A 25,407-nucleotide genomic window follows, 5' to 3' on the forward strand; every position below is an offset into this window, starting at 1 on the left:
GGTCGGTTAGCCGATGACGGGTAAGATTCCCCAAGGGGGGAATGACTTAATACAGGCATGATCACGTGGGAGGCGCCCAAGGAAGGACTTTGGGGGCTACAGCAAAAGGGGGTGATGGACCCTCGCCCCTCAGCTTTGACATAGCCTGAGTCCTCATTGTCTGCAAGAAAAATCTAATCTGTTGGCTGCCTCACTTCCCTTGCTCCACCTAAGCCTGAAATAATGACAGAGGGTGGTGCAGCCCGGTGCTGGAAAGGGCAGGTTCCCCGGGTGATCAAGCCTAAGAAAGAATATGTAAAATCCTGTGAAACCTGCTTTGTTTAGAATGCTCTCAATTAAACGAAAGGGTCTAAGCAAGAAGTACGTTTGTTCCTCAAAGTTTTTTACAGCTCTTTGACCCTGACTCAGAATAGGCCCTCAGACTTCCTTGTTTTCTATTGTTTGATCCTTACTTCCTGGCAATGAGTAATGAGCTTTACCTGAATTCTTATGTAAACAAACCCAATAAAAGCCTGCTCAGGCGGGAGAACAGCCTGCTCTCCCTAGGGGCGCTCTCCCCTAGGGAGAGTGGCCATGGCGCTCCCCACTAGAGAGAGTGGCCATTCTATTCCTGCTTCCCCACAGGACCTGGTTGTCTCTGTATGTTTTTCTCGTGTGTCGACGAGCCATCCCCAGCGTTCCGCAGTCACTGCCGGTCGGTGATGGCATCAATTAAATATCTTTTAAAAATAAGGTCAAGTGTTTTTATTTTTGTTTATTGCTTTCCAGGTCCCATATATATTTCTGCATGTTTACAATCACGTATGAGCCATTTTATATTTAAACTCAACAAAAATTCTCCTAAGCACTAATCTTAGGGAATACAGTAGAAGCTAGTGGCTGAGCCATTTAGTTCAAGGAGTATGTTGAGACAGGGCCTAGTTCTATTGTGTTGTTCTTTTAGCATTTTTAAAAAAATAAAGATACAGAGTTTTTTTTTTAAGATTTATTCATTTATTTTTAGAGAGGGGAAAGGAGGGAGAAAGAGAGAGAGAGAAACATCAATGTGTGGTTGCCTCTCATGTGGCCCCCACTGAGGATGTGGCCTGCAACCCAGGCATGTGCCCTGACTGGGAATCGAACCTGCGATGCTTTGGTTACCAGCCCGCGCTCAATCCACTGAGCTATGCCAACCAGGGCTCTTTTAGCATTTTAAGTGTGATTGGTGTCACGATATTTTAATTTGTAAAGTATATGAGAATATCCAATTGGTAAAAGTGTTTGTATTCAAGGGAGCTTGAAGATAGGCTTTGCAAAATTAGATGTGGCCTATAAACATAAACATCATTTTAATACTTTTGAAAGAATGATGAAATATTAAAAGAGCTTCATTAGAAAAGAGTCCCCCCAAAATACCACCAAATATTAGCGTATGTTTTTTTCCTTGTGGTAACTATTTTGAAAGCATAGGGAAATTGAAGCCTTTCACAATGCCTGCAGCCTAATAGGATTGAGCGAGCCAGGCAGGCAGACATAAGAGGGAGTAGTAAATTAAGAAGGTCAAACAGTAAATAAGGAATGGGAAGAACCATAGAAATGAGCTGTGCAGAGCATTTCGAAAAGAAAGCTTTTGATAAGGCATTTAATTCCACTTAAATTCAATAAACTAATACTATGAGAGATTAATATTTGTATCTCCTTAGGTAATTTTGAAATCAATTTTCTTTTTTAAAGAATTTATTTATTTTTAGAGAGAGGAAGGTAGGAAGAAAGGTAGAGAAACATCAACCTGTGGTTGCCTCTCGTGCGCCCCCTACTGGGGACCTAGGCCATAATGCAGGCATGTGCCCTGACTGGGAATCAACCAGCGACCTTTTGGTTCACAGGCTGGCACTCACAGTCCACTGAGCCATACCAGTCAAGGCCGTAATCAATTTTCCATATAGGTGAATATTAGTCATTTGTTCTCACTTTTAATGAGCTCCTGTGACATATATTTGGATATTTAAAAAATTACTAAGTAGTAAGAAATTAGAAAATATTTAGAATTAAATTATCATGAAAATTTCGCATGAAGATTAAGAAATGGAATCATTCTAGCCCTGGCTGGTTAGCTCAGTTGGAACATCAGCCCATATACCAAAAGGTTGTAGGTTTGATCCCAGTCAGGACACATACTTAGGTTGTGGGTTCGATCCCCAGGGGGGTGTGTACGGGAGCAACCAATCGCTGTTTCTCTCTCATGCTCTCTCCCCCCCACCTCTCTAAAATCAGTAAGCATATTGTTGGGTGAGGATTAAAAAAAAAGAAATGGGGTCATTCTAGAAGTATGATGAGATGATTCATAAGGGATCAAGAGAAGATGTCTAAGGAGAGCTTCCTTGCAATAACTGCTCTCATGGAATCTTGTGATTGTACAAAAGAAAGAAAAATACCATTTTGCACTTGTCTCTCCACAGAACTGGATGGATCTCCCTTTCTACTCAAAGCTGGTTGGACCGAGGGTGGGACTTGAGCCAGTCAGTTGGGTGGTATGGGATCAGAGAAGGCAGTATGTTGATGCTGAGCCACAGGTAAGCAGAATCAACAGTAGAATATGGAAGTCAGCAATCTGCCCAGCAGAGATTATAGCAAATGCCTGGGTGAGAGACCATGATGACACCAGAGAGGGGTGGAGAGAGTAGCTACCAGATAACAGTCCAGTTCCAGGGAGGTTCAGCTGCTCTTACAGAGGTTCTGTGAAAGCCTCTTGACTCCCTTCCCCCACCATCTCTACCCTAACCCCTTTCTTGTTATCTGACTCACTAGGTGAGTACTGGGTCCAGTTTCAGCCTAAGAGGATACATAGAGATTTAGAGAAAAGCTGCCAGTGATTAACATTCACGTTTTTCTATACAAATGCTTCTGTTGACTTTATGACTATATTGGATATAATTTAGGAAGGATTAAAAGGTCTGATTTTTGTAGTTTGGTGAAGAGAATGTTGAAGGGATTTTTTAAATAATCCATAACCCCTTTAAAGCAAATTCTGATAAGCTGTGTATCACTCCATGAAAGTCTGAGAAAGGAAATGCACTTATATTACAGCAGAAGGAATTGCAGTTGACCTTTGAACGACATGGATTTGAACTGGGCAGGTGCACTTCCGCGTGGAGTTTTCAGATGACCCACACAGTTCAAACCTGTGTTGTTCAAGGGTCAGCTCCATGGCTGAGAGTCCATGCGTGCAGAGGGCTAACTGTAGTTATACGGATTTTTGAAGGGGAGGTCAGCACTCCTAGCTCCCAAGTTGTTCAAGGGTCAACTGTAGTTTGTTGTGAAAAAGTTCTTGGCATGGTAAATAAAATTGGGAAATGCCACTGTAAGATTTACTTTTTTTGGAGTTCTTAAAAAATTGGGCAAAAAGTCACCTCTTAGGATAATTTATAAACTATGCAACTACCTGATGGTCTCTCAGACTTTGTCCTATCCCGAAAAGTATATTATTTTATTCCCAGAATGTGAAGAATGGTTGGATGGATGAAATATCAGTGGAAGAGGAAATGAGGTATAGCACCAAAATTGGACTGTGGGGAAGGGGAGTGGGAAATCTAAACTCTGACAATGAAAGATTTAAACCCATAGGGCCCCTGAGCAGTGATGCTGGGAATTTAGGAAGGAAACTTCCCCTAGAAAAATTTCTGAGTTGTACCCTCAGAGAGTTTTAGCTTAAGCTACGCTCCAGATGTGGGGATAGAAGCCTCCAGAGGTGCTCATCGTAAATATACAAGGTGCTTTAAAAATATGTGTCCATTCCTTTAGTTTCCTGTATTTTCTCAGGCTAGGAGAGAAGAGGCAAACTCTTACTTGAAAAATACAAGGTGACTGTCCCATGCCGGTTAAGACTGCCTTGTCCAGCCAGGTCTCTGTAATGGAGTTGACACTACTTACCTCCTCAGCCATGGCTCTGAACTCTTTCCCATTTGGTACTGCCCAATACTGGTCTACAATTTGTTCATCTGTAAAATAGAAAGTGTTTTCCTTCCTTGGTTATTATTATGGGTTGAATTGTGTCCCTGAAAATATGTTAGAGTCCTAACCCTCAGTACCTCAGAATGTGACCTTATTTGTAAAAGGGGTGTTTATAGAGGTAATCAAGTTAAAATGAGATTAGGGTAACCTAATCCGGCATGACTGGTGTCATTAGAAAAGGGGGAAGTCTGGACTCAGACAGACACACACGGGGTGGGGGTGAGGTGGGGATAACATGAAGAGGCACTGGGAGAAGATGACTCTGCAAACCAAGGAACGCCCGAGGCTACCAGGGGCCAGGAGAGAGGCCTGGAGCAGACCCTTCCCCGGTGCCTTCAGAGGAAGCATGGTCCCACTGACACTTGGATGTTGGACTTTGGGCCTCGAGAACAGTGAGATAATAAATTTCTGTTTTTCTAAACCATCCAGTTTGTGGTACTGTGTTATGGCAGTCCTACAGTCATTTTAAAAATTAGATTTTATAAGTCTTTTCAAAACATCACTCCAGGTAGTGATTGGCTCTTCTCGAGATCAGCATTGAAGAGGGCAATAATCCCTGTCAACTAAGCTGTACTGGGTGTGTCTAACAGAGATGAAAAAGGACAGAAGTAACTTCTCTCTAATCTATATTTAGTTGTGGATGAAGCTCCCCTTTAATTGAAGCCTTACGGTTTTCTGCTTTTGAAGAGCTTGACCGACCAGTCTGCAACATGTGAATGTGAGGATTGCCGAACAGTACTTACCAGTTCTGCGTGTTTTAAAAAGCGTATGTTTGTACTTAGAAAAAAAAATTACAAGGATAGACGCTGAGATATTTAACAGAGGTTATCTCTGTGTGGTAGAATTACTGGTAATTTTTTATTTGCTTATTTATTTTCTAAGTTTTCCAAGCAAATATGTATTAATCACTGTATTATGAAATATAGTTACTTTATATAAAACAAAACAGTATAGTTTTCTTGTTTCTGACTCTGCTGGAAAGGCCCTACTTCTGAGTGCAAAGGACCTGTCAAAAGATTTTCCATGGTAGTCTAGTTTTTCAGGGAGAAGAGTGGTCCTCCAAATCCCAGTTTAAATCTGTTACCTTTTTCTCTTTGCTGGCATCCAGCCCGTAGTGTTTCCCACTGCAGTTCACTGTGTTTTATGGTAGGAAAACTAGGCTATAGTTAGCACATCGTGGTCAAGTTTCATGAATTTGGATTGAAAGTGGCTGGTCCATAAACTTGTTTTTGGGTATAGGAAGACTATACCCAAAGTCTACTTTGGGTAGACTACTTTGGTACTACTAAAGACAAGCACCAGTTTCCCACTAGTGATATTGGGGATAAGCGGGCAGAGTATGAGCCACCATTTGTTGAAGGTAAGGGTGCCCAATTTTTCACTAGGACACCCTTGGGGATGCATCTATGCAGGATAACTCTCTCTAGAAAACCATTGCCAAGGCCTGGGAAGTAAAACTTCAGAGAACTGCTCTTAGTAGGAGCATGAGGACATTTGTGGGGACATCTGGTGGTATGAGGCTTGAGGGCCATATAAAATAAGAAGATTAAGACTTTTTGGACAAATAGATTGCTGTAAGGGACGCTAGTGTGGATAAGTCTGGATGATAGTCAAGGCCAGTGAGCAGACTGGTTCTTGGCTTTTTCTTGCACTGTCGCAGATAAGGTGGTCGTCCCCACCCTCCCCTCATACATTAATTCATCAGGGGAGATGCAGGACAGTGCAGTTCATTGGAAGGACAATTTTCCCAGCTGAAGGTGCCCTTTGGTTTGAATATGAGTATTTATTTGAGTGTCAGTCTTTTGCTTATTATTAATGTAATGTCTCCAGAGTTGTTCAACTTGTTCTACTTGTGTCCTCATTTGCAGAAGCAACATAGCAGTTTCACTATATCCCTTTAACTTTAATCCCAAAAGAACTGCAAACAAACACTGGGACTTTACTAAAAGGTTTTTTTTATTTGTTTTGTTTTGTTTTTTAAAATCAAACTCTTTTTTAAAAGATTTTATTTATTTATTTTTAGAGAGGGAAGGGAGGGAGGGGGAGAGAGAGAGAGAGAGAAACATCAATGTGCAGTTGCTGGGGGCCATGGCCTGCAACCCAGGCATGTGCCCTCACTGGGAGTCGAACCTGCAATGCTTTGGTTCGAAGGCCGAGCTCAATCCACTGAGCTACTCCAGCCAGGAAAGGTTTGTTTTTTATGGTGTTCTGGGTGTTACAATTCCAAAACTCTTAAAGGATTGAGCAAATGAGCAAATGGCTGGTAAAGTGAAATACAAACATGGAAAAGGAAGAATCCTATGGTATAGGATTGGAATTGCAGGTGTTAATATGAATTCATTGTTTTTAATAAGTATCCATACATACATATTTCTTAGTTTTATCCACTCAAAGGGCCTAATAGCAGTGAATATATCTTGAGTCCAGATCTGAGTCAGGTGCCACTCTCTCTACTTGATGAAAGCAGGGCTCCTTGAAGAAATGACTGATTCCTGGCTTGGGATGGAGAGTAAAGGTGAGCCTGGAATTTTTTTTGTACCAGAAAGTAAGGGAATGCTCAAAAAATGTTCAGGATATGTCAAAGGGTCACAGGAGTTATCCTGAAGCTCTTACTGCTTAAATTTGTGACAATTTGCCCTGGCTGGCGTAGCTCAGTGGATTGAGCGCGGGCTGCGAACCACACATCACAGGTTCGATTCCCAGTCAGGGCACATGCCTAGGTTGTAGGCCATGGCCCCCAGCAAGCGCACATTGATGTATTGATGTTTCTCTCTCCCTCTCTCTCTCTGTCTCTCTCTTTCTCTCTCTCTCTCTCCCCACTTTCCCTCTCTAAAAATAAATAAATAAAATCTTTAAAAAAATCGTGACAATTTGAGCATTGAAATAATGACAGTAATGGATTTTAACCAATTACTGAAATAAGAGTTAATGAGTCCCTAATGATACGTACATAAATAAGTCAGAAAGAAGGAAAAAGCATTCCTACTGTAGAATGTCAACCAATTGGCAATCAGCACAGTAATGACTTAGGTGGGTGAGAATAATGAATATATGCTTTAATTATCAAGTGAAAACCTGATAACCCACAGGAAATTTATATAGGCTCAAAGTCTCTTTCTCCAAATTACTCATTGCAGGGGGAAAATAGTAAATTTTTAGTGGGGAAATCTGGGTGTGAGTGGAAACACTTAAACCAAGTTATCAATTTTAACATCACCAAAAATGGGATAAACATCGCGTCTTCCTGATGTGATACATTGAGGACACAATACCACATGTATGATATCCTGCCCAGATCAAACAAATTAAACGGACTCTAATGAGAAAAAAATCAGACAAACCCATGAATGATGGATGTTATTTGTAAAAATTGGATTGAATGCACTCTTAACATTACCATGTCATGAAAAACAAAAGGATAGCTGAAGACCTCTTCCAGATTAAAGTTGTCTAAAGAAACATTACAACTACATGTAGGTGTGATTCTGGATTAAATCCTGCACTGGAAAAGAAATTCGTATACAACATTTGGACAACAGGTAAAATTTGAGTATGGACTGGAGTACATAACTATGTAACTATGTATTACATAATATTGTAGCAATGTTAAATTTCCTGATTTTTATATTTGTATTGTGGTTATGTAAAATAATCTCATTGTTCTTTTTAAAATTGTTTTGTTTTAATTTTAGAGAGAGAGGGAGAGAAACATCGATGTGAGAAACACTAATGAGCTACCTTCCATACATGCCCCCACTGGGACTGAATCTGTAACCCCGGGCATGTGCCATGACCGGAATCAAACCCATGACCTTTTGATTTGTGATTTGATGCCCAACAAACTGAGCTACACTGGCTAGGGCACTCTCCTTGTTCTTAAGAAATACCCACTGAAGTATTTAGAAGGCGGTGGACATGATGTCTGCAACTTCAAATGGTTGTAGAAAAACATGTGTGCAAACACACACAGCATTGAAATGTGGCAAAATGTTAACAATTGGGAAATGTGGGCGAAGGATACCAGAGTTTCTTTTGTACTATTATTGCAGTGTTTCTCTAAGTTTAAAATTATTTTGAAAAAGAAAGTTTTGTTTTTTAATTTCCTTCTGATTCCTTCCTTGATACTTAAAAAAATTTTGTTTCCCTTCCCCCTCCCACTCACAATCTGAGGTTCTTAATGGGTAAGAGTTTGTGTTATCTCACACTGTGCTGCTGAAATGGCATGGGGGAGATGGAAATTTGAATCACAATGGAATGACTAGGGCTCTAGCCTTTTGAGCAGTTGAAGAGAAAATGCTGCTGCTGTTTTGTTGCAGGGTCTGTAACCAGCTAAAGGGCTGTGGTTTGAGGTCTGCCCCAGCTCCCTTGTTCTGGAGGGAAAGGGAATCATTTTGGTCACAGGAATCTTGTCATCATTATTTAATCTTAACTTGGTCATTGGTAACTGAGAGGGAAGTGGGGAAATCACAAAGGTAGCAAGAGGGATGTCTGTCTCCAGTGTGTATCAATCCCTCCCTACTTAAAAGGCTAGGCCACTGCAAATGTGTGCGGAATCTGTAAAATAAATGGATCTATCAAGCTAACTGGAGACCATTTTCTAATTTAAATGCTTTCCATTAGACTATTGTGTGGTTAAATTTGTTTAATTTCCAGAATGATGCTTGTACGATACAGAAAAGCAGCCCACATCCTTTGCTACAATTCTGGTATTTATTGTAGACAACTGGATATTCTAATCCAGACACTAGGTACAGATTTCACAATTACAAAGAGCCTAACATCAGCATCTCCCTCAAAGGACATTCACCAAGGGAGCAAAGCAGAGGCCAGGAATACTGACAAAATGCTTTAACCAAAAATTGTACTGAAAAACGATTCCCCAGCAAGCCACCAGATTCACAGACGAGGAGAAACACATTAGCAACGTAACAGCATTCATTAGGAACTAGTCCAACGAAACTGTACATAGTTTACCATGGACAGAGCTCGGGACACTGGGGGCATCGGTCTAAGATCTGCAGTTAGCCCATCCCCCCTACCAGCCAGGTCTCTGCAGTTTGCATTTGGGTCTCTTCATTCTGAGGACCCCACCAAAGGCCCTGTGCTAGTCTCGCCTAGCAGTTTGGACTTTTTTTTTTTTTTAATTTAAGTCAAAGAGCATAGGAATCTGCAAAACTGGCTGTCCCTAAAAGCTGATGAGGAAGCATAGACCTCTCATTAGTTTCACGTATGATGACCAAGTCCTAGGCAACTCTGGAGTGTGAAGAGTGTGGAAATTGTGCTTCCGACACTGCCCCCCGCCACCCTGCCTCAAGTTCTGCGTTCCTTTGTTTGAGTTCGTTTATTTCTCTGCTCTATGTGCACAGTGAGTGCCCAGTGAGTATTCAAAGTGCTATTATTCTCTTGGAGGGATTTTCATTTTTCTCAGGAACCAAACCCTTAAACTAAAAAAACCCAGCTATTTATCTAAAGCTGGTAGAGTAGGCTTGCTCATGGAGTCACACCCTGTTGGCATCACATAGGCCTGGGAACCTCTGTCCTGGAGGACTGAGCCAATTAACTAATATTCTCTACCAAATTCTTGGCAGGTGTCAACCTGTTCTTCACAAATGCTCAGCAGCTGCATTGCTCCCAAGATGTTACATCTCAGCATTGAGTCTCTATAGGGCTGGGGGAGTGGCCTGGGTTTCCTACTGCCCTGAGCATTCTTGGGACTTTGTGTAAGTGGCTAATTTGCTCTTCAGTGGTAGGGTGAAACTCCCCTATACTCAAGAATGTGAAGATTCCTAGGACAACTAAACCATCTATTTTTACATCTCCTTAGCAAATGAGGCTGAGAAAGAACTGGGCTATATTAAGTAAAATGAAGTCGAGATTTTAAAACATAATGCAGATATAATCAACAGGTTAAATAAGGAGCTTCTATCTGGCAGGAGTGTTTCATCTTTAAATTCTTCCTGAGTACTAACTATGCTGCTGCTTTCCTTGTGGATCTTTAATTGTATGCACTATTTTGTAGTTTCAATTTCTTGCACATAGGTTTATTTTCAGAATTATCAAATTCAGATTGTTTGCACAGATTTCAATTAAATTAGATAATTTGGTTTTTAGTAATCCCGATACTGTAATGTATATGTTGATACAACTGCTTTATTTTCATACATTCTTGTGATCCACAGTTCGTTTTTAAAGGTGAGGCTTTCATTCTTAATAACCACAGCCAGCTTCACTGGAGCTCAACTGCACTTTGTAGGATTTTTCATGTTTGACCATGAATTTGGAGAGGAATGAATAAGTCATTTGTGGACCATGATTCAAGGATCTATTAAATAAATAATAAAACCTCTCCCCTGCTGTCCCTCCACTTTTGTCTGGAGGCTCATGAGTGATAAATGCTTGTGACCTGCTTGTGCCTGAGTGTGAACTAGTCTGAACAAATTTGGGAGTGAAAACAAATTTGTTTTCCACATTTTGCTTCAGGTTTGCCTTGCAAAGGGATTAGAAAGTAAGACCTCTGAAAACAATTTAAGAGAACCCTGACAAAATAGCCTGGAGAATATCTTTCCTCAGTGAACAGTTGTGTTACACTAGCTTTCCTAAGAATAGAGCATGAATAAATGGGTTTAAATAGACACAAAATAGAATGCACAATTTTTGTTTAGGAAAAAAAGGGAAAAATTCCCACTGGTAAAACCTAAAACACTGACTGTGGAGACTTGATCATCTTTATTAGCAGATAGAGGGCCCTCTCTAGGACTGGGTGTGATCAGACCCAGAATTCTGAAAGGAAGCGTGGGGACCAGCACGGGTTCAGCGGGGACCAGGATTGGCATCGGTTGTGTAAGGGATGAGCAAGAGCTTCACTCAGGTGTAGGGATGGAAACACATACCACAGCACAGAACACATAAAAGCTGCATAATAAATACTTTGTAAATAAATACTGACCCGTTTATAAAGAAAGTCTTAGAAGCCAGTTGAATAACATCCTTGTTAATAGGCAACACTGACTTACATTCTCCTGGTTCTCACTGGCACAAAACAGCGTCAGAGGACACATACATATTGCACAAAAGTCTATGACAGGTTTCCACAGGGAGAGGTTTCCAACTGGTCCCTGCTGTTCCCACAGGAAGTCAGACGAAAATTCCCTCAGTCATTGTTCATTGTGCTCCAGTGTGCCTCTCCTCCTGTGAAGGGCCATGAGTCTGTCTAGTTACTTCAATGGCAAACTGCAGTGGCATCAGGTGACCTTAGTCACAGACATGAATAATTCAATATGGTGGCAGGAGTGACTCCTTTCTTTTGGTGATAAACCTCAAGTCTTTACAGAATCGTCAAGAACTCAAAATGACAGATGTTACCCCCGCTGGTGTGGCTCAGTGGATTGAGCACCAGCCTGGGAACTGAAAGGTCACCTGTTTGACTCCCAGTCAGGGCACATCCTGGGTTGTGGGACAAGTCCCCCGTTGGGGGCACGTAAGAGGCAACCAGTCAATGTCTCTCTCCTCCCTGTTTCTCCCCCTTCCCCTCTCTCTTAAAGTAAATAAATAAAATCTTTTTTAAAAATGACAGATGTCTGTTTGAAAAATAAACCAGAATCAGCTTGGCCATCTTCAGAGGAAGTGGATGGTGGTCATTCTTTTGAGGGCAGTTGTTAACTCTTCAGGGCAGCTTACTGTTCCCTTGCCAGTACAGCTTCTCTTCCACTTTTTTCTTTTTCCATCGGCAGAGAAGCAGCATCTTAAAGGTCTTCCTGAAGGTTCTGTTGCAGAGGGCATAGCAAATGGGGTTGACAGTGCTATTGACGTAGCACAACCAGTAGCCCAAGTGCCACAGGGTGACTGGGACACACTTGTCACAGAAGGTGGACACCAGGACCATGATGTTGTAAGGGGTCCATGTGATGATGAAGGCCAGGAGAATGGCACTCAGGGTCTGGGCTGCTTTCCTCTCTTTGACAAGGACCATTCTCTTCCGTTTGGTCATTTGATGGCTGAGGTTGGGATCCAGGCCTTTCCTTGAAGGGTCCTTGGACACCGGGGAGGAGCATGGCATGATTTTCACCTTGCGACAGCCATTGTTGGTCTCCTGGGTCCCATCGGCTTTGACCACCAGTCGGAACTTATAGGCCACACATTTCTGGCTCTTGGGTCTATGAGCAGCCGCTGGAGACAGGAAATATCTTGGGGTGTCATAGTCATTTTTCTCAGTTTGATCTTTCACGAAAGTTTCCTCAGTCTCTTCAGTACTGAACTCTTCCCTTGCATGTTTCTTGGCCTGACTCTTGTAGACCACCTGGAAGACAGGGTCAGTGGTGGGCTTATCCTCGTCCTCTGAGGAGGGGCAGCTGCTACACGTGGTGAGCTGCTCTGCTTTGTCCCACTCCGGGCTTGGGCCGGGGGCTTGGGCTGCCTGTCCAGTGGCTGAGGGGCTCCTGCGGGAGGACGACCAGGAAGCTCGGTTCCTTTCCCTCTGGGCCAGTGTGGGCCGAGGGCAGCTGAAGCAGGACCTGAGCAAAGTCTTGTGAGCAGGCTTTCGCTTCTCGGTTTCAGCGACAGAGTCTGAGCCCTGCAGGTCAGCAAGGTCCTTGGTCCGCTTCTCAGTTTCCCGGTAGATTCGGCAGTAGAGAATTGTCATGACAGAAACAGGAATGTAGAAGGCAGCAATGGCAGTGCCAAACGTGATGGTGGGCTCCGAGAGGAACTGGATCTGGCACTCATCAGGTGGGACCGTTCTCTCCCCGACCAAGTACTGCCAGCAGAGGATCGCCGGGGCCCAGAGGATGAAGGAGATGAGCCAGGCCAAGCCAATCATGATGCCAGCCCTCTTGGGGGTTCGCTTGGCCCGATATGTCAGGGGTCTTGTGATAGAAAAGTAACGGTCAAAACTGATCACCAGAAGGTTCATGACGGAAGCGTTGCTGGCCACGTAGTCCAGCGCAAGCCAAAGGTCACAGGCCAAACTCCCGAGAGCCCAGCGTCCCATGAGGATGTAGGTGGTATAGAGGTTCATGGAGAAGATCCCAATGATGAGATCTGCACAGGCCAAGCTCAGCAGGTAATAGTTGTTGACCGTCTTCAGCTGACTATTGACTTTGAAGGAGATCATGACTAAGACATTGCCCACGATGGTCATCAGGCTGACCACAGCAGTCACAGCTGCGATGCTGATGACTTCCCACAGCCCATGGTGTTCCAAAGCCTGGTGATTCACCGGGGTGCTGTTGACAGTAGTTGCATTGTGGGGAGATTCTCCTTCCATTCTGGGGCAAGAATTTGCATTAGGAGTAAGTCGGGTTCCACACTGTTCTCTTTTCTATCTAGCACCTCTTCTGCGACAGCATCTGGAAGAGAAGGAAGGAAATACATTATCTTCATGCACCAGCGTGAATTTCTTTTTCTCTTATTGTTTATAATTTCTAAGAAAACATTAAATGTTGTCCCGCACATATTTGGGGCAAGATAATGGAATCTCCAAAGTTTTTATTACATTAAAAATACTTTTTTAATGTGTTCCCCCCCCCCATTGCCATTAGATAATATTTTTATAAGGGCATCATCATCCCTTTGATTTTTATGATTAATAATGCCTGAGTGCCTTTCTTGTACGTGAGGCTGCTGCCCTCTTGTGGTTCTCAAAAGCAACTTTAAAAAGGTCTGGGAAGATGAGCAAAGGAAAGGAAAGAGAATTGGATTATTGGGAATAGGTAGTAATGAGGGGAAAACAAGTGACATAGTTACTTTAGACTGCAATGGCCTTAAGGGCAGACACTTTTTAAGCTCCTGGTGATAAGCACATTGTCAAGCACTGGAGAAAAAGACAAGCTGTATCAACTGTATAGTCCAATTATTAACATTATTGAGTTTAATTATGAATTCAATTATTAAGCATTATTGAGGCACTGTTGTGAGCCAAGACTGAATTACAAAACTTCACCCTGACTTAATGCACAAACTCCCAGTGGTACCTGGTTTTCATTTAGAGCAAGGATGTCAGACTCATCTGCGGTGGGGCACACCAGCCTCCAGGTTGGTTACCTTCAAAGGGCCAAATGTAATTTCAAGTCCTTAACAGTTAAGGAGTAGTTACATGTATACAGTCCTAAAATTACATTCTGCCCTTTGAAGGCAGCCGCGAGACTGATGAGGGCCCTGGTGAAGACCAGTTTGACACCTCTCATTTAGAGGGTTTGAAATTTGCTTCAGCTGCTGACGATAACCCTCCCTTGGGCTATGTGCAATGTTATAGAAATTTTTAAAATATCTTTCTTTTTTTATTTTAAATTTCTTTTCTTTTAAAAATAATTTAAAATTTTCAATTATAGTTGACATATAATATCATATTAGTTTCAGGTGTACTACATAGTGAGTGATTAGACATTTCTAAGACTTATAAAATGATCACCCTGATAAATCTAGGGCCCATTTAACACCATGTATAGTTATTATAATATTACTGACTATTTTCCTTATGCTATACTTTATTTATTTTTTATATTCACATAATTTTAAAAAGGTTTTATTGAATTTATTGGGGTAATGTTGGTTAATAAAAGTATATAGGTTTCATGTGTACATGAAACCCTATAACACATCATCTGTATATTGTATTGTGTGTTCACCACCCAACTATCTTTTTTTAAAAATCTGATTATAAAGTAATGTGCTCCTTGTAAAAGTCAAAGCACTGTCAAAATGTATAACAGAAGACAAAAGTCTCCTCTAGTTCAGTCTTGCAGAGGTAACCAATGCTAATAATTTTGTGTGTTTTACAACTTTTCCCAATGCATACACTCACCAACATTTAAATACACCTATTTTTAAATGGGTGAATTTTTAATGTTTTTACTTTGAATTTTTGTTTTTTACTTAACAAGTTATCATGGGCTTCTTTTGTATCAGTACATCTTTTCGATCAATTTTTTTTATTTTTGCACTTTAATGACTGCCCATTATTTCACTTAAAGGGTATACTGTAATTTATGTATTCAATAATTCTATAATTTATTCATAAATAAATAATAATATTCATTCTATAATTTATTTATTTACCCATTGACAAACTTTTCAACTTTCCAACTCCAAATTCCAACTTTTTAAAAAAGATTTTTAATTTATTTATTTTTAGAGGGGAATGGGGAGAGAAAGGGAGAGAAACATTAATGTGTGGTTGCCTCTCACATGCTCCCCATTGGGGACCTGGCCCGCAACCCAGGCATGTGCCCTGACTGGGAATCGAACCAGCAACCCTTTGCTTTGCAGGCTAGCGCTCAATCTACTGAGCCACACCAGTCAGGGCCCAAATTCCAACTTTTAAAAATAAAAAGAAAATTTTCTTTTCTAGTTTAAAAATGTATGTACCTGATAAAAGCTTTGATGGGTACAACATGTAAAATGGTAAAAGACAGGTCTCCCTCCCACCTCAGACCTCCAAGCTCCTACTCCCCCTTTCTCAGAGGTAACCAGTGTTCATTTCTTATCTTTTCTTTCAGACAGATAAGATGTACACATAATATGTATTTGATGATATATGAAAATACCATTACAAAATGCCAGGCACTGTGACATGATGATAGCGAAGAGGGAAGACTCTTTGATGACCCTCTGAACGTGTCATGTGGCAACGCCTGCTCTGCCTGCTGGCCAGTCTGGACACTTCTTTGATAACAGTAATTGATATAAAGATGACAAATTTGTGAGGAGCTAGGAATTTTCTTTGTTTTATGTTGCAATATATTAAACTGTATTTTTAGTTTTTTTAAATTTCAAATTCAATATGGAATTGAAGATATTGTCATGTAATAGAAACCAGATTCTCTACCACCTTCCTCTTCGTGTAACCTTGTCTTTCACATGCTGACCGACGCAGTCCAGTTTACCTGTGACACCTCTCTCTCACGGGCCTCTCTCCATTCCTGCTGTTTCCACACTGGTCCAGTCTCCTGTTACCTTACAGCAATAACTCCTTGGTGTTATCAAAGTCCAAAAGCTGGCAAAGTCAGTCCCAAGAATGCCAAGTCACCAGATACAGCCTCACCAGAGCCTGAAAAGACTGAAGTTACTTTATGCCCTACAATTATCTGGGCAAATGCCAACATAGACTGTCTTTGAGTTGTCAGATCTAAGCTGTACTGTGCAAGAAAGGGCCTACAGAATTTTTTTATTTTCCTCTTCCTTCCCTCCTCCCTCCCTCCCTCCCTCCCTTCCCACTCCCCTCCCTCCCCCCTCCCTCCCTCCCTCCTTCCTTCCTTCCTTCCTTCCTTCTTTCCTTCCTTCCTTCCTTCCTTCCTTCCTTCCATCCATCCATCCATCAATATTTATTGACTCTCTGCTATGTAATAGACTGTCATGCTGAGGATACTGTGGACCAAGACCCTAGTGGGTATATAGGTAAATATCTGGGGGTTGGTACTGCAAGCCAAAGGGGCACTTGTGAGGGGCATCTAACTCAGTTGAGTGAGGGTGGGGGAAGCACACCCTGAGGAAAAAAGATCTAAGCCAAGATTTGAAACACAAATGGGCTTTAGCTAGGCAAAAGGGGTAGGGTGGAGTTGGGGAAGAGTGATTCAGCCCCAGAAGGGAAGAGCTTGTCTGTAAGCCCAGAGGCAAAAGGAGGCATCCAATACCATGAAACCTATGAAGTGAGAGTGAGACCAGTGGGATGCAGGAGGGACAAGAGTGGACGTGAGAGAAAAGTCTCCTTTCTGGGAGAACTGTGCCAGCTATTTCCAGACTCCCCAACCGCTCTGAAGGTGGTCCCAACATCCAGGGTGTTGGGGGCACTGGTCTGGGAGACATAATAAAATGCACTGACTGCCTGTTGAGTTTTTCTGATCAAGTCTTCAAAACAGAAATAATCAGTGTTTTGAAAGGATTTAATTTCCCACTTAAATTTAGGGAGTGATTTATGAAAGATTCAGGAATTCAGGTATGCACGTCCTCCTGTGAATGCATATATATGAATTGGGTGCTTATCCTCTATGACCTGATTCTTTATTTGCAAAGGTAAGGAAATTGGACTATGAAATCTAAGATACCTACATTTCTATGATTTGTATTTTACATAATGTGATGGTTAATTTTATGTGTCAACTTGCTTGGGCTATGGTATCCAGGTGACTGGCTGAACAGCCATCTAGATGTTGCTGTGAAGGTATTTTTTAGATGTGAATAACATTTAAATCAGTAGACTTCAAGTAAAGCAGGTTAGCCTTCGTATTGTGGGTCAGCCTCATCCAATTTGTTCAAGACCATAAGGGAAAATACTGAGGTCCCCCAAAGAGGAAGGAACTTCAACAAAAAATTAGACATTTTTATTATTATTTATTAAGCAGTAGCTTAATACTGCATAAAATCTCAAATTACCTTTTGATGACTCATTCTTAGCACCCTACCAATCCCTCCCTCCCTCTCTCCCTCTTTCCCTTCCTTCCTTCCTTCCTTCCTTCCTTCCTTCCTTCCTTCCTTCCTTCCTTCCTTCCTTCCTTCCTTCCTTCCTTCCTTCCTAATTTTAGAGAGAGAGAGATGGCAATATCGATTTGTTGTTCCACTTGATGCATTCATTGGTTGATTCTTTTTATGTGTCCTGACTGGGGTTCAAACCTACAACCATGGCATTGCAGGACACCCTCTAACCAACTGAGCTAACCAGCCAGGGCCCAAATTCTTGGTAATGAACTTTTCCAGTAAAGATATGTTCTCTTCTCTCTTCTGTATAAAACTTTATGAGATAAAGGCAAAGAACAGTGTACATCTTGCTAAAAAATGCTGCCTAGGCTCCCTTTACTGTCGAGGGCCTGAAAGACTCTTGTTCATAAATTGTGTCTTTGCAAAGCAAGTCCAACACTTGCTAGGTTTATCATTCTGAGGGTCAAAAACTTCCTCACAAAGTCTCAGTCCAGTCTCTTGCCATAGCTGCTGTAAATAGGCCTTCCTCACATGTCTTCCTGTTGGTTTGCAGGTTTGACATAAATTGTATTAAGTGGAAAACTAGGCTCTCCAGGAATGGCAAAATTAGTGATTACCAGTGTACACATTTCTTTCTCACCTTGGCTTTTGGAATTGCACTTGTGGCATTTCTTTAGACACTCAGAAATGTGGAGAGTAATGTATATCAAGGTGCTATCAGCTTCATTCTTAATTTCATAGTTTTTGGAGAAGACATTGGCTTTGAAGTAATAGATGGGTTCATCTACAATATCTGTATCTCTTGCCCCTCCAGGGGCGGGTCCCTCGAACTGACTTCTCATAGGCAACAGTGCCATGTTTCCAATGAGTCTGGTGTCGGGGTCCATGAGAGAAGAGTGGTAAGCTGGCGCCTTGGTGGCCTCCTGAGTTTCAGTCCAGGTGGGGAGGATGGGGTGAGAGTGCAGTGTTTCTGGTCTGGAGGCTGGGGCAGGGCAGGAGGAGGCTGGAATTCTGCCTCTAGACTCAGGACTATGCCGCTCCCTCCCGTGGAAATTCCTAGCCCCCTGGCCTGAGCTGCACAGTCCAGACCTGCTAGCCCCGACAATTGCATGAACCAGTTCTTTAAGCATTTTTTCCTCCTTCTGCCTCTCTCTTGCTGATAAACAGAATAAACTCTTGGATAAATGGAAAAGCAGCTCATTTATAACGGTGACATCATCTTGTAATTACACAACTGAATCTGGCATTGCACAGCTTCAGGTTCAAAACGTGGTTTTGAACTATGACTTTCGGCATATTACTTAACCTCTCTCAATTTCAGACGTTTAAACTTTTAAAGTGCAGATTATAAGAGTCCTACCTCATAAGCATGCTTTAAGGATTAGATGAGTTAATCCACATTAAGTGTTTCACTAAGTGCCTGACACAGGGGGGTAGGCATTACAAAGTAGCAAGCAAGCTGGCAAGAAGGGCACCAAGATGACTTCCTGTTCTGGGAACGGGACAAAGTGGGATAAAATGATGAGGCAACACTTTCGCTACCTTCAGCTGGCTGTTTGAGATACTTCATGGTGCCAATGATCTTTTCCCCTTTAGTCTGTGTAGCTGGTGTTCTACCTCTAGGGCCAGAGCAAATTGTTCCCAACCAGTGAAGCGGAATAACCTTGAAAAGCATCAAAGCTAACACAGTCTTCCTCAAAGTCTGCTCATTAGAATAGGGTGACTTCAAGATGCTTGAAAAATAAATGGTCCCATGGTCAAATAAGTTGAGAAGATGCTATATATTAGATATTCAGTTCTCGGAGGCACAGAAGACACCTTAGCCCGGCAAGGGCTGAGAGGTCCTGCAGTCAGGGACACCATTTACTTCGGTTTAACCCAGAGGTGGCCTAGCAGGTCTAACCCTTTCCGGAGGAACATCTGCTGGTGCCCTGTGGAATCCATGGATCACACTTGGGAAACGCACTAGTAGGAAACATATGAACTGGCAGTATGGAGATCTGAGTTCTCATTTTGGCTAAAATTTTGTGATTTGAGATAGATCTCCGGGCCTCGGTGTTCTCATGTAAAATTAAGAGATTGGAGTTGATGATTTATCCTTTAAGATGCTGTAAGGCTTTTCCTAGACTCACAATGGAGAACACCAGCCACTGTATTAATTTTAAACCTCAACTTTCCTCCATTCTCAGCAAGGGAAATAGCATTTATTTAGTTGCTCTGAAAGTTAGCATGGTGAAAGCAGCTGTCAGCCAATTTGAGTCCCCAGTTTTCTCATCTGTTAGATGGTACAACAATATCTGCCCCATGTACCTTACGGAGTCGTTTTGAGAATCCCCAAATGAGATAATGTAGGGAAACCAGTGAGTCCTACTCCAATGTCAGTTTGTAGTTTTAACGATTAGAAAATGAAGAGTTAGTTTAGGTAAGTGGATCATATCGCAGGTGGCTCATTAGAATCATCGGAGCTTCAGAAAACCGCTGACGTCTGGCCCCACCCCACACCTGTTAACTCAGAATCAGTGTGGGGGAGACATGCACATCACATCATTTTGAAATTCTTCAGGTGATTCTCACATGCAACCAGGCTGGCCAAGCTGCAGATGATAGATGGGCAGTACTGGCATCACCTGGGAGCACCTCACAACGGAATTATCAGCGCTTCACAAAATGTAGCTTGGTAATGAATTACATGGAGGATCTTGTTAAACTGCAGAAAGGGTGGCTTTCGATTCCACATTTCTCAGTACTTCCCAGGTATGCTTTATGCTGCAGAACCATGAGCCATACTTAAAATAACAAGGCTGAGGATAATTTCTGAACTTCCTAGAGAAGAGGAACTAAAGTTTATAAAAGTTGCTGCTGAAACTAGCATTTTTTCAGCTAAAATGTGCAGTAACATTTGGATCCCTCTCTGTCATCCAAGGACATTTGAGCACATTTTATTTCTCCTCCTTAAAATTATTACATATTTTCTGTCCAGCTTAGCATCCCTCTATTCTGTGCATTTTTTCCCTGCCTTATTTTTGAGAGCATAATTTTTCCTGATCCCTGAGCTGCTGCAAATGAACAGATTTTCCACAGACAAAGACATTTGGGACATGAGGTAGGTTCCATTGCTGAAGGATTGTGAGTGACAGTTGAGTGTGAAAACTGAATTTCAAGCTTGACAGTTCTCCACAATAAACTTTTTTTAAAAAATTTATTTATTTATTTTTAGAGCGGGAAGGGAAGGAGAGAGAGAGAGAGAAACATCAATGTGCGGTTGCTGAGGGCCGTGGCCTGGAACCTAGGCATGTGTCCTGACTGGGAATCGAACCTGCGATGCCTGGTTCGCAGCCCACACTCAACCCACTGAGCTATGCCAGCCAGGGCCACAATAAACTTTTTGAGTCATTAAAAGGTTTTTGGAAAAAAAAAAGATTGTGTTTATGGAGGGTAACTCTATTTTCTTTTCTTTTTGCTGTAGAAGGGAGGGTTTGCAAAGGCAAATGGAATATTGGGTTGGCCAAAAAGTTCATTTAACTTTTTTGTATGATGGCTCTAGTAGTGCTTAGTTGTCTTTAACTTCACTCAAAAAAATTTCATTAGATCATATTGCAACAGCTGTCATATCAGCATGCATAAAAAATATCAAATTGGTAAATTTTTGTGCAGCCATTTTAATATTGAAGATGGAAGAAGATATGCAACATTTTTGGTGTATTGTGCTTTTCTTATTTCAAAAAAGGTAAAAAAGCATTGAGATGCAAAAAAAGATTTGTGCAGCATATGGAGAAAGTGCTGTGACTGATCAAATGTGTCAGAAGTGGTTTGAGGAGTATTTTGGTGCTGTCGACATTTTGGCCAAATAATTCTTTGCTGTGGGGCTGTCTTATTATGCATTGGAAGATATTTAGCAGCACCCCTGGCCTCTACCCATGAGAATCCAAGAGAGGGAGATAGCTGACATACACACTCAAAATATCCAAATCAATAAAGTTATTGGTGAAAATGAAAAGTGAAAATCTTTTATTTTATGAAAAAAACCAAAAGGACTTTTTGGCCAAGCCAATACAAGTAGTTATGTGAGCGGGGAGGACCCTTCTGATCTCTTATCTGGTCGCCGACAGATAAGAGAATGTGTGAAGAAGGGAGTTTCTGGACTAGCCTTTTCTGGTTTCTGTTTTAAAGTAAGGTCTAGCTAACTTTTTTGATTGATGGAGTAGAAATGCTGTCCAAAGATATGTTGTGATTAAGAAATAAATTCTCAATGCTGCTGAAGCAATAATATCTGGAGGTTCTTAATGTGACATTTATTTTATTTTATTAAATTAAAAATTTTAAATTGATTTTAGAGAGAGGAAGGGAGAGAAACATTGATTTTTTTTTGTTATTCCATCCACTTATGCATTCATTGGTTGATTCCTTTTTTTAAAAAAGATTTTATTTATTTATTTTAGGGGAAGAGAGGGAGAAGGAGAGGGAGAGACACATCAGTGTGAGAGAGAAACTTTGCTCAGATGAGAGGCAACCGGGGATTCAGGCATGTACACTGACCTTTCTGTTCGCACGCCGGACAGTGCCCAACCCACTGAGCCACACCAGCCAGGGCCATTGGTTGATTCCTGTATGTGCCCTGACCAGGGATTGAACCCACAACCTTTACAGCTGAGCTACTGGGCCAATGTCCAGCCAGGGCCAATGCGACATGTTTTTCAAACATGTCATACGTTCACTACTGTGCTATATGCTATAAGAGCATATGAAAGAGATATACAGTTCTTGATCTGAAGATGTTAATCTTTTACAGTTCTAAGAAAAAGAAGATATAAGAATTAAGTTGAGCCTTGCCTGGTGTGGCTCAGTGGATTAAGTGCCAGCCTGCAAACCAAAGGGTTGCCGGTTGGATTCCCAGTCAGGGCACATGCCTGGGTTGTAAGCCAGGTCCCCAGTAGGGGGCACATGGGAGGCAACCACACACTGATGTTTCTCTCCCTCTCTTTCTCCCTCCCTTTCCCCTCTCTAATAGTAAATAAATAAAATCTTAAAAAAAAAGAATTAAGTTGAAACTTTACACAGCATTTATGTGACAGAGAAGTTTGTCACTGACATTAAATGATTTTATTTTTACTGTAGGACAGGAAAACAGAGGTGGGGTTGCTTTACATGAGGGCATAAGCTGGAGATACTCAGTGCATGCACTGTGCCTGGAGCCTTCTACTGGGGTCAGTCTTGCCTGGTTTTCCCTGAGGACTGGGAGAATATTTGCATTTTCTCCATGCATCATGACATGAAATAGTCTGGAAAACTGCCACACATGGATTTACGTGACAGTCTGGAAGTCAGAGGCTCTTGACTGTATTGTCCAAGTCTTCTCAACAGATGTAATGGCATGGATTATACGTTCACATTTGAATTCCTAATGATAGCATGTTTTCCTAGAAGCAACAATAAAAGAATTCTTCAAGGAGGAGCGACTTATCAACTGCACCAAATAGGGCTGATAAAATAAGAATGGTTAGGAGTGAGCCCCGCTGACTGGGTTTAGTTACTGCAGGGAAACCACAGTGAACCTGAAGTCATTTTGGGGCTGGGGTAGGCATGAAGGCCTTGGGCCATGGCTTGAAGAGCGAATGGGGGAATTGGAGACACTGCTAGATGACCCTTCTGAGGAACTTTGCTATAAAAGGGAGTAGAGAAATGGGGTGGAAACTGGATTGGGATGTTTATAAAGAATTTTTAAAAAAGAAAGGTGGAAATATAGCACGTTTGTAAGCTAATGTGAATGGTCCTTTAGAAGGTGCAAACTGACATGTAGGGGCAGTAGCTGCAGGGATGTCCTCAAGGAGGTGAGCAGGAACAGGGCCTCGTGAAACAGGAGAGGCCTTGGCCTCGCGCCAGAGCAGAGAGCCCTCTGTAGTCACAGGACAGGAGGCAGGATATATGGGTGTGGATATAGGTAGTCTGTGGGTTGTGGCAATGGCAATGGTGGAAATTCTTTTCTGATTGCTCCCAATCTCTGTCAAATTGAAAGCAAGGTCAGCGGTTGAGAGTCAGGGTGGAAGCAGGGAGAAGGGATCAAATTGTGAATTCCGTATCTTAGGAGTTCACTCTGTCATTTCCGGGAGTTCTCTGCCCCTGACCCCAGATCTGGAGAGGCCCAAGCACCTTTGTGCCCTGTCAGGCAGTTGGTTCGCTTGCCATCATGTTTACCAGGGTCTAGGCTGGGACTCTGGTCTGACAGGGCTCCTGCCAAAGTCCCTGCCCTAAGCCCCACGAGCACCCTTCCAAGTGGATGCAGCCCTTCAGAAACATGTGAACATAGAGATATCTTTTTGATAACCCATATCAGGGTTTTCCAGTTTGCCTTGTTGATATTCTAAGTATCAGAAATCCACTGAATCTGCCCGCTTACAAAGAGAAGAATCAGGAAGATGCATTTATTACATGAAAATTATATTTGCAGGGTGACAGTGACTTGTTTTTAAAAAGACCTAACTTAACATCTACTTTCATCAAGCTGAGAGAGTTTATGAGATCCATGGCCTTGGCCTAGGATTATGAAGTTTTCTTGTGATGTCTGAGGCTCAAACACTCCCTTGAGACAGTGGTTCTCAAACCTGAGCAGCATCGGAATTGCCTGGAGGGTTTGTTCAAGCACTGAATTGCTGGGCTTTACCCCGAGTTTCTGAGTCTGGAGTGAGTCCTGAGAATCTGCATTTCTACAAGTTCCCAGGTGCTATGTTGCTGGTCCACATTTTCAGAACTATTGCCTTAAATAATTGGCTTCCTTTTAAAAAAATAAATTAGGCTATATATATATATTTAAACACAGAAAGTATAGTTTACTTTCTTAAGGAGCTACCGATGTGATTCAGCACTTTGTTTTGCTGTTTCACGAATATTACCTAAGGGAAAACTGAATTTTTTATTCATGCAATGGCATATGCTTAAAGTCATGGCTCGCAAGTGAAAGTGATACCAGAAAACCCTCATTTCCTTTGTTATTTACCAAATCAAAAGGTCTCTGGCTTCTTGCAACACAGGAGGGACTTGTATGGCATTTTCATCCTGATGACAGACGCCTTTTCCATGTTGAGCAGAATCAAATGAGGAAAGCATACTCAACATCCTGGTTAAAAGAACTTCCGCTACTGGTGTCCTCCAATTAGGCAGTGTTAACAGGGGACCACAGAACCCTCCGTATCCGGAACACTACTGGTTGAATTGAAAAAAACCCTTGTCTCACAGGTAATAGATGGGGGAGGGGAGACCAATGTAGTCTCTGAACTTCTGATGGCCTCTGCAGCATAGACTTAAAGACACAGATTCTGAAACCGGGATGTCTGGGTATGAATCCCAGTTCTATCACTTATTAGCTTGAGCTAATTATTTAGCTCTATTGTGACTCAGCTTTGTTATCTGTAAAATAGGAATAATAGTATTTACCTCATAGGAATATTATGAAGATTAAATTAGTATGAATGAAATGCTTAGAATAGTGCTAGGTACAAAGGAATGTTAAGTGTGAGCTCACACTATCCACAAACAAGGCTTTCTGTAAAAGAAGTACAGTAATTAATACCTTTCACTAGTGCTATTGAGTCTTAAATTGACCGCTAAGTGGAAGTGTTAAGCAGATGAATGTGCCCTAATGAAGTTGGCCTAATTTGACACCCACTGATCTTTTTAACCTCACAGTTTTAGAGGCTTCTTGAGGGACACTTCCATAGTTAAATCCATTTGTGCTATTTCTCATCCAGGGTGATTTTGTTGCTTGGGGGACATTTGGAAATGTCTGAAGACATTTTTGTCTTAGCTAAGGGGGAGGGCTCCTAGTGGGCAGCAACTATAGTTAATCCCTTGTCTGTGGTTCTGCTTTTCGTGGTTTCAGTTAACCACGGTCGACCGCAGTCTGAAAATACAAACTGGAAAATTCCAGGAATAAACAATTCAGAAGTTTTAACTTTCCTGTCATTCTGAGTAGTGATGAAATCACTCATCATTCTGCTCCTTCCCACCTGAGGCACA

At 41.9% G+C, this 25,407-nt stretch overlaps 2 protein-coding genes across 2 annotated transcripts; both read right to left on the reverse strand.

Annotated features, from left to right (window-relative positions):
- Nucleotides 1–11,653: 11,653 nt before the first annotated feature.
- CHRM5 (cholinergic receptor muscarinic 5) lies at nt 11,654–13,252 on the reverse strand. Its single transcript, XM_045823487.1, has one exon. The coding sequence runs from the start codon at nt 13,250–13,252 to the stop codon at nt 11,654–11,656; it is 1,599 nt and encodes a 532-aa protein (XP_045679443.1).
- A 4,520-nt stretch (nt 13,253–17,772) lies between these two features.
- LOC123808493 (actin-related protein 2/3 complex subunit 3-like) lies at nt 17,773–18,527 on the reverse strand. Its single transcript, XM_045823163.1, is given in 2 exon segments — nt 17,773–17,928; nt 17,931–18,527. Coding segments are annotated over 2 exon segments (753 nt in total).
- Between the last annotated feature and the right edge of the window lie 6,880 nt (nt 18,528–25,407).

The sequence above is a fragment of the Phyllostomus hastatus genome, unplaced genomic scaffold, assembly GCF_019186645.2.
Source record: "Phyllostomus hastatus isolate PE091 unplaced genomic scaffold, TTU_PhHast_1.1 phas_scaffold_501, whole genome shotgun sequence".
Classification (NCBI taxonomy): domain Eukaryota; kingdom Metazoa; phylum Chordata; class Mammalia; order Chiroptera; family Phyllostomidae; genus Phyllostomus; species Phyllostomus hastatus.

Bases quoted from the DNA above. Each gene is read 5' to 3' on its own strand.
- CHRM5 (XM_045823487.1), bottom strand. From the start codon at position 13,252: ATGGAAGGAGAATCTCCCCACAATGCAACTACTGTCAACAGCACCCCG.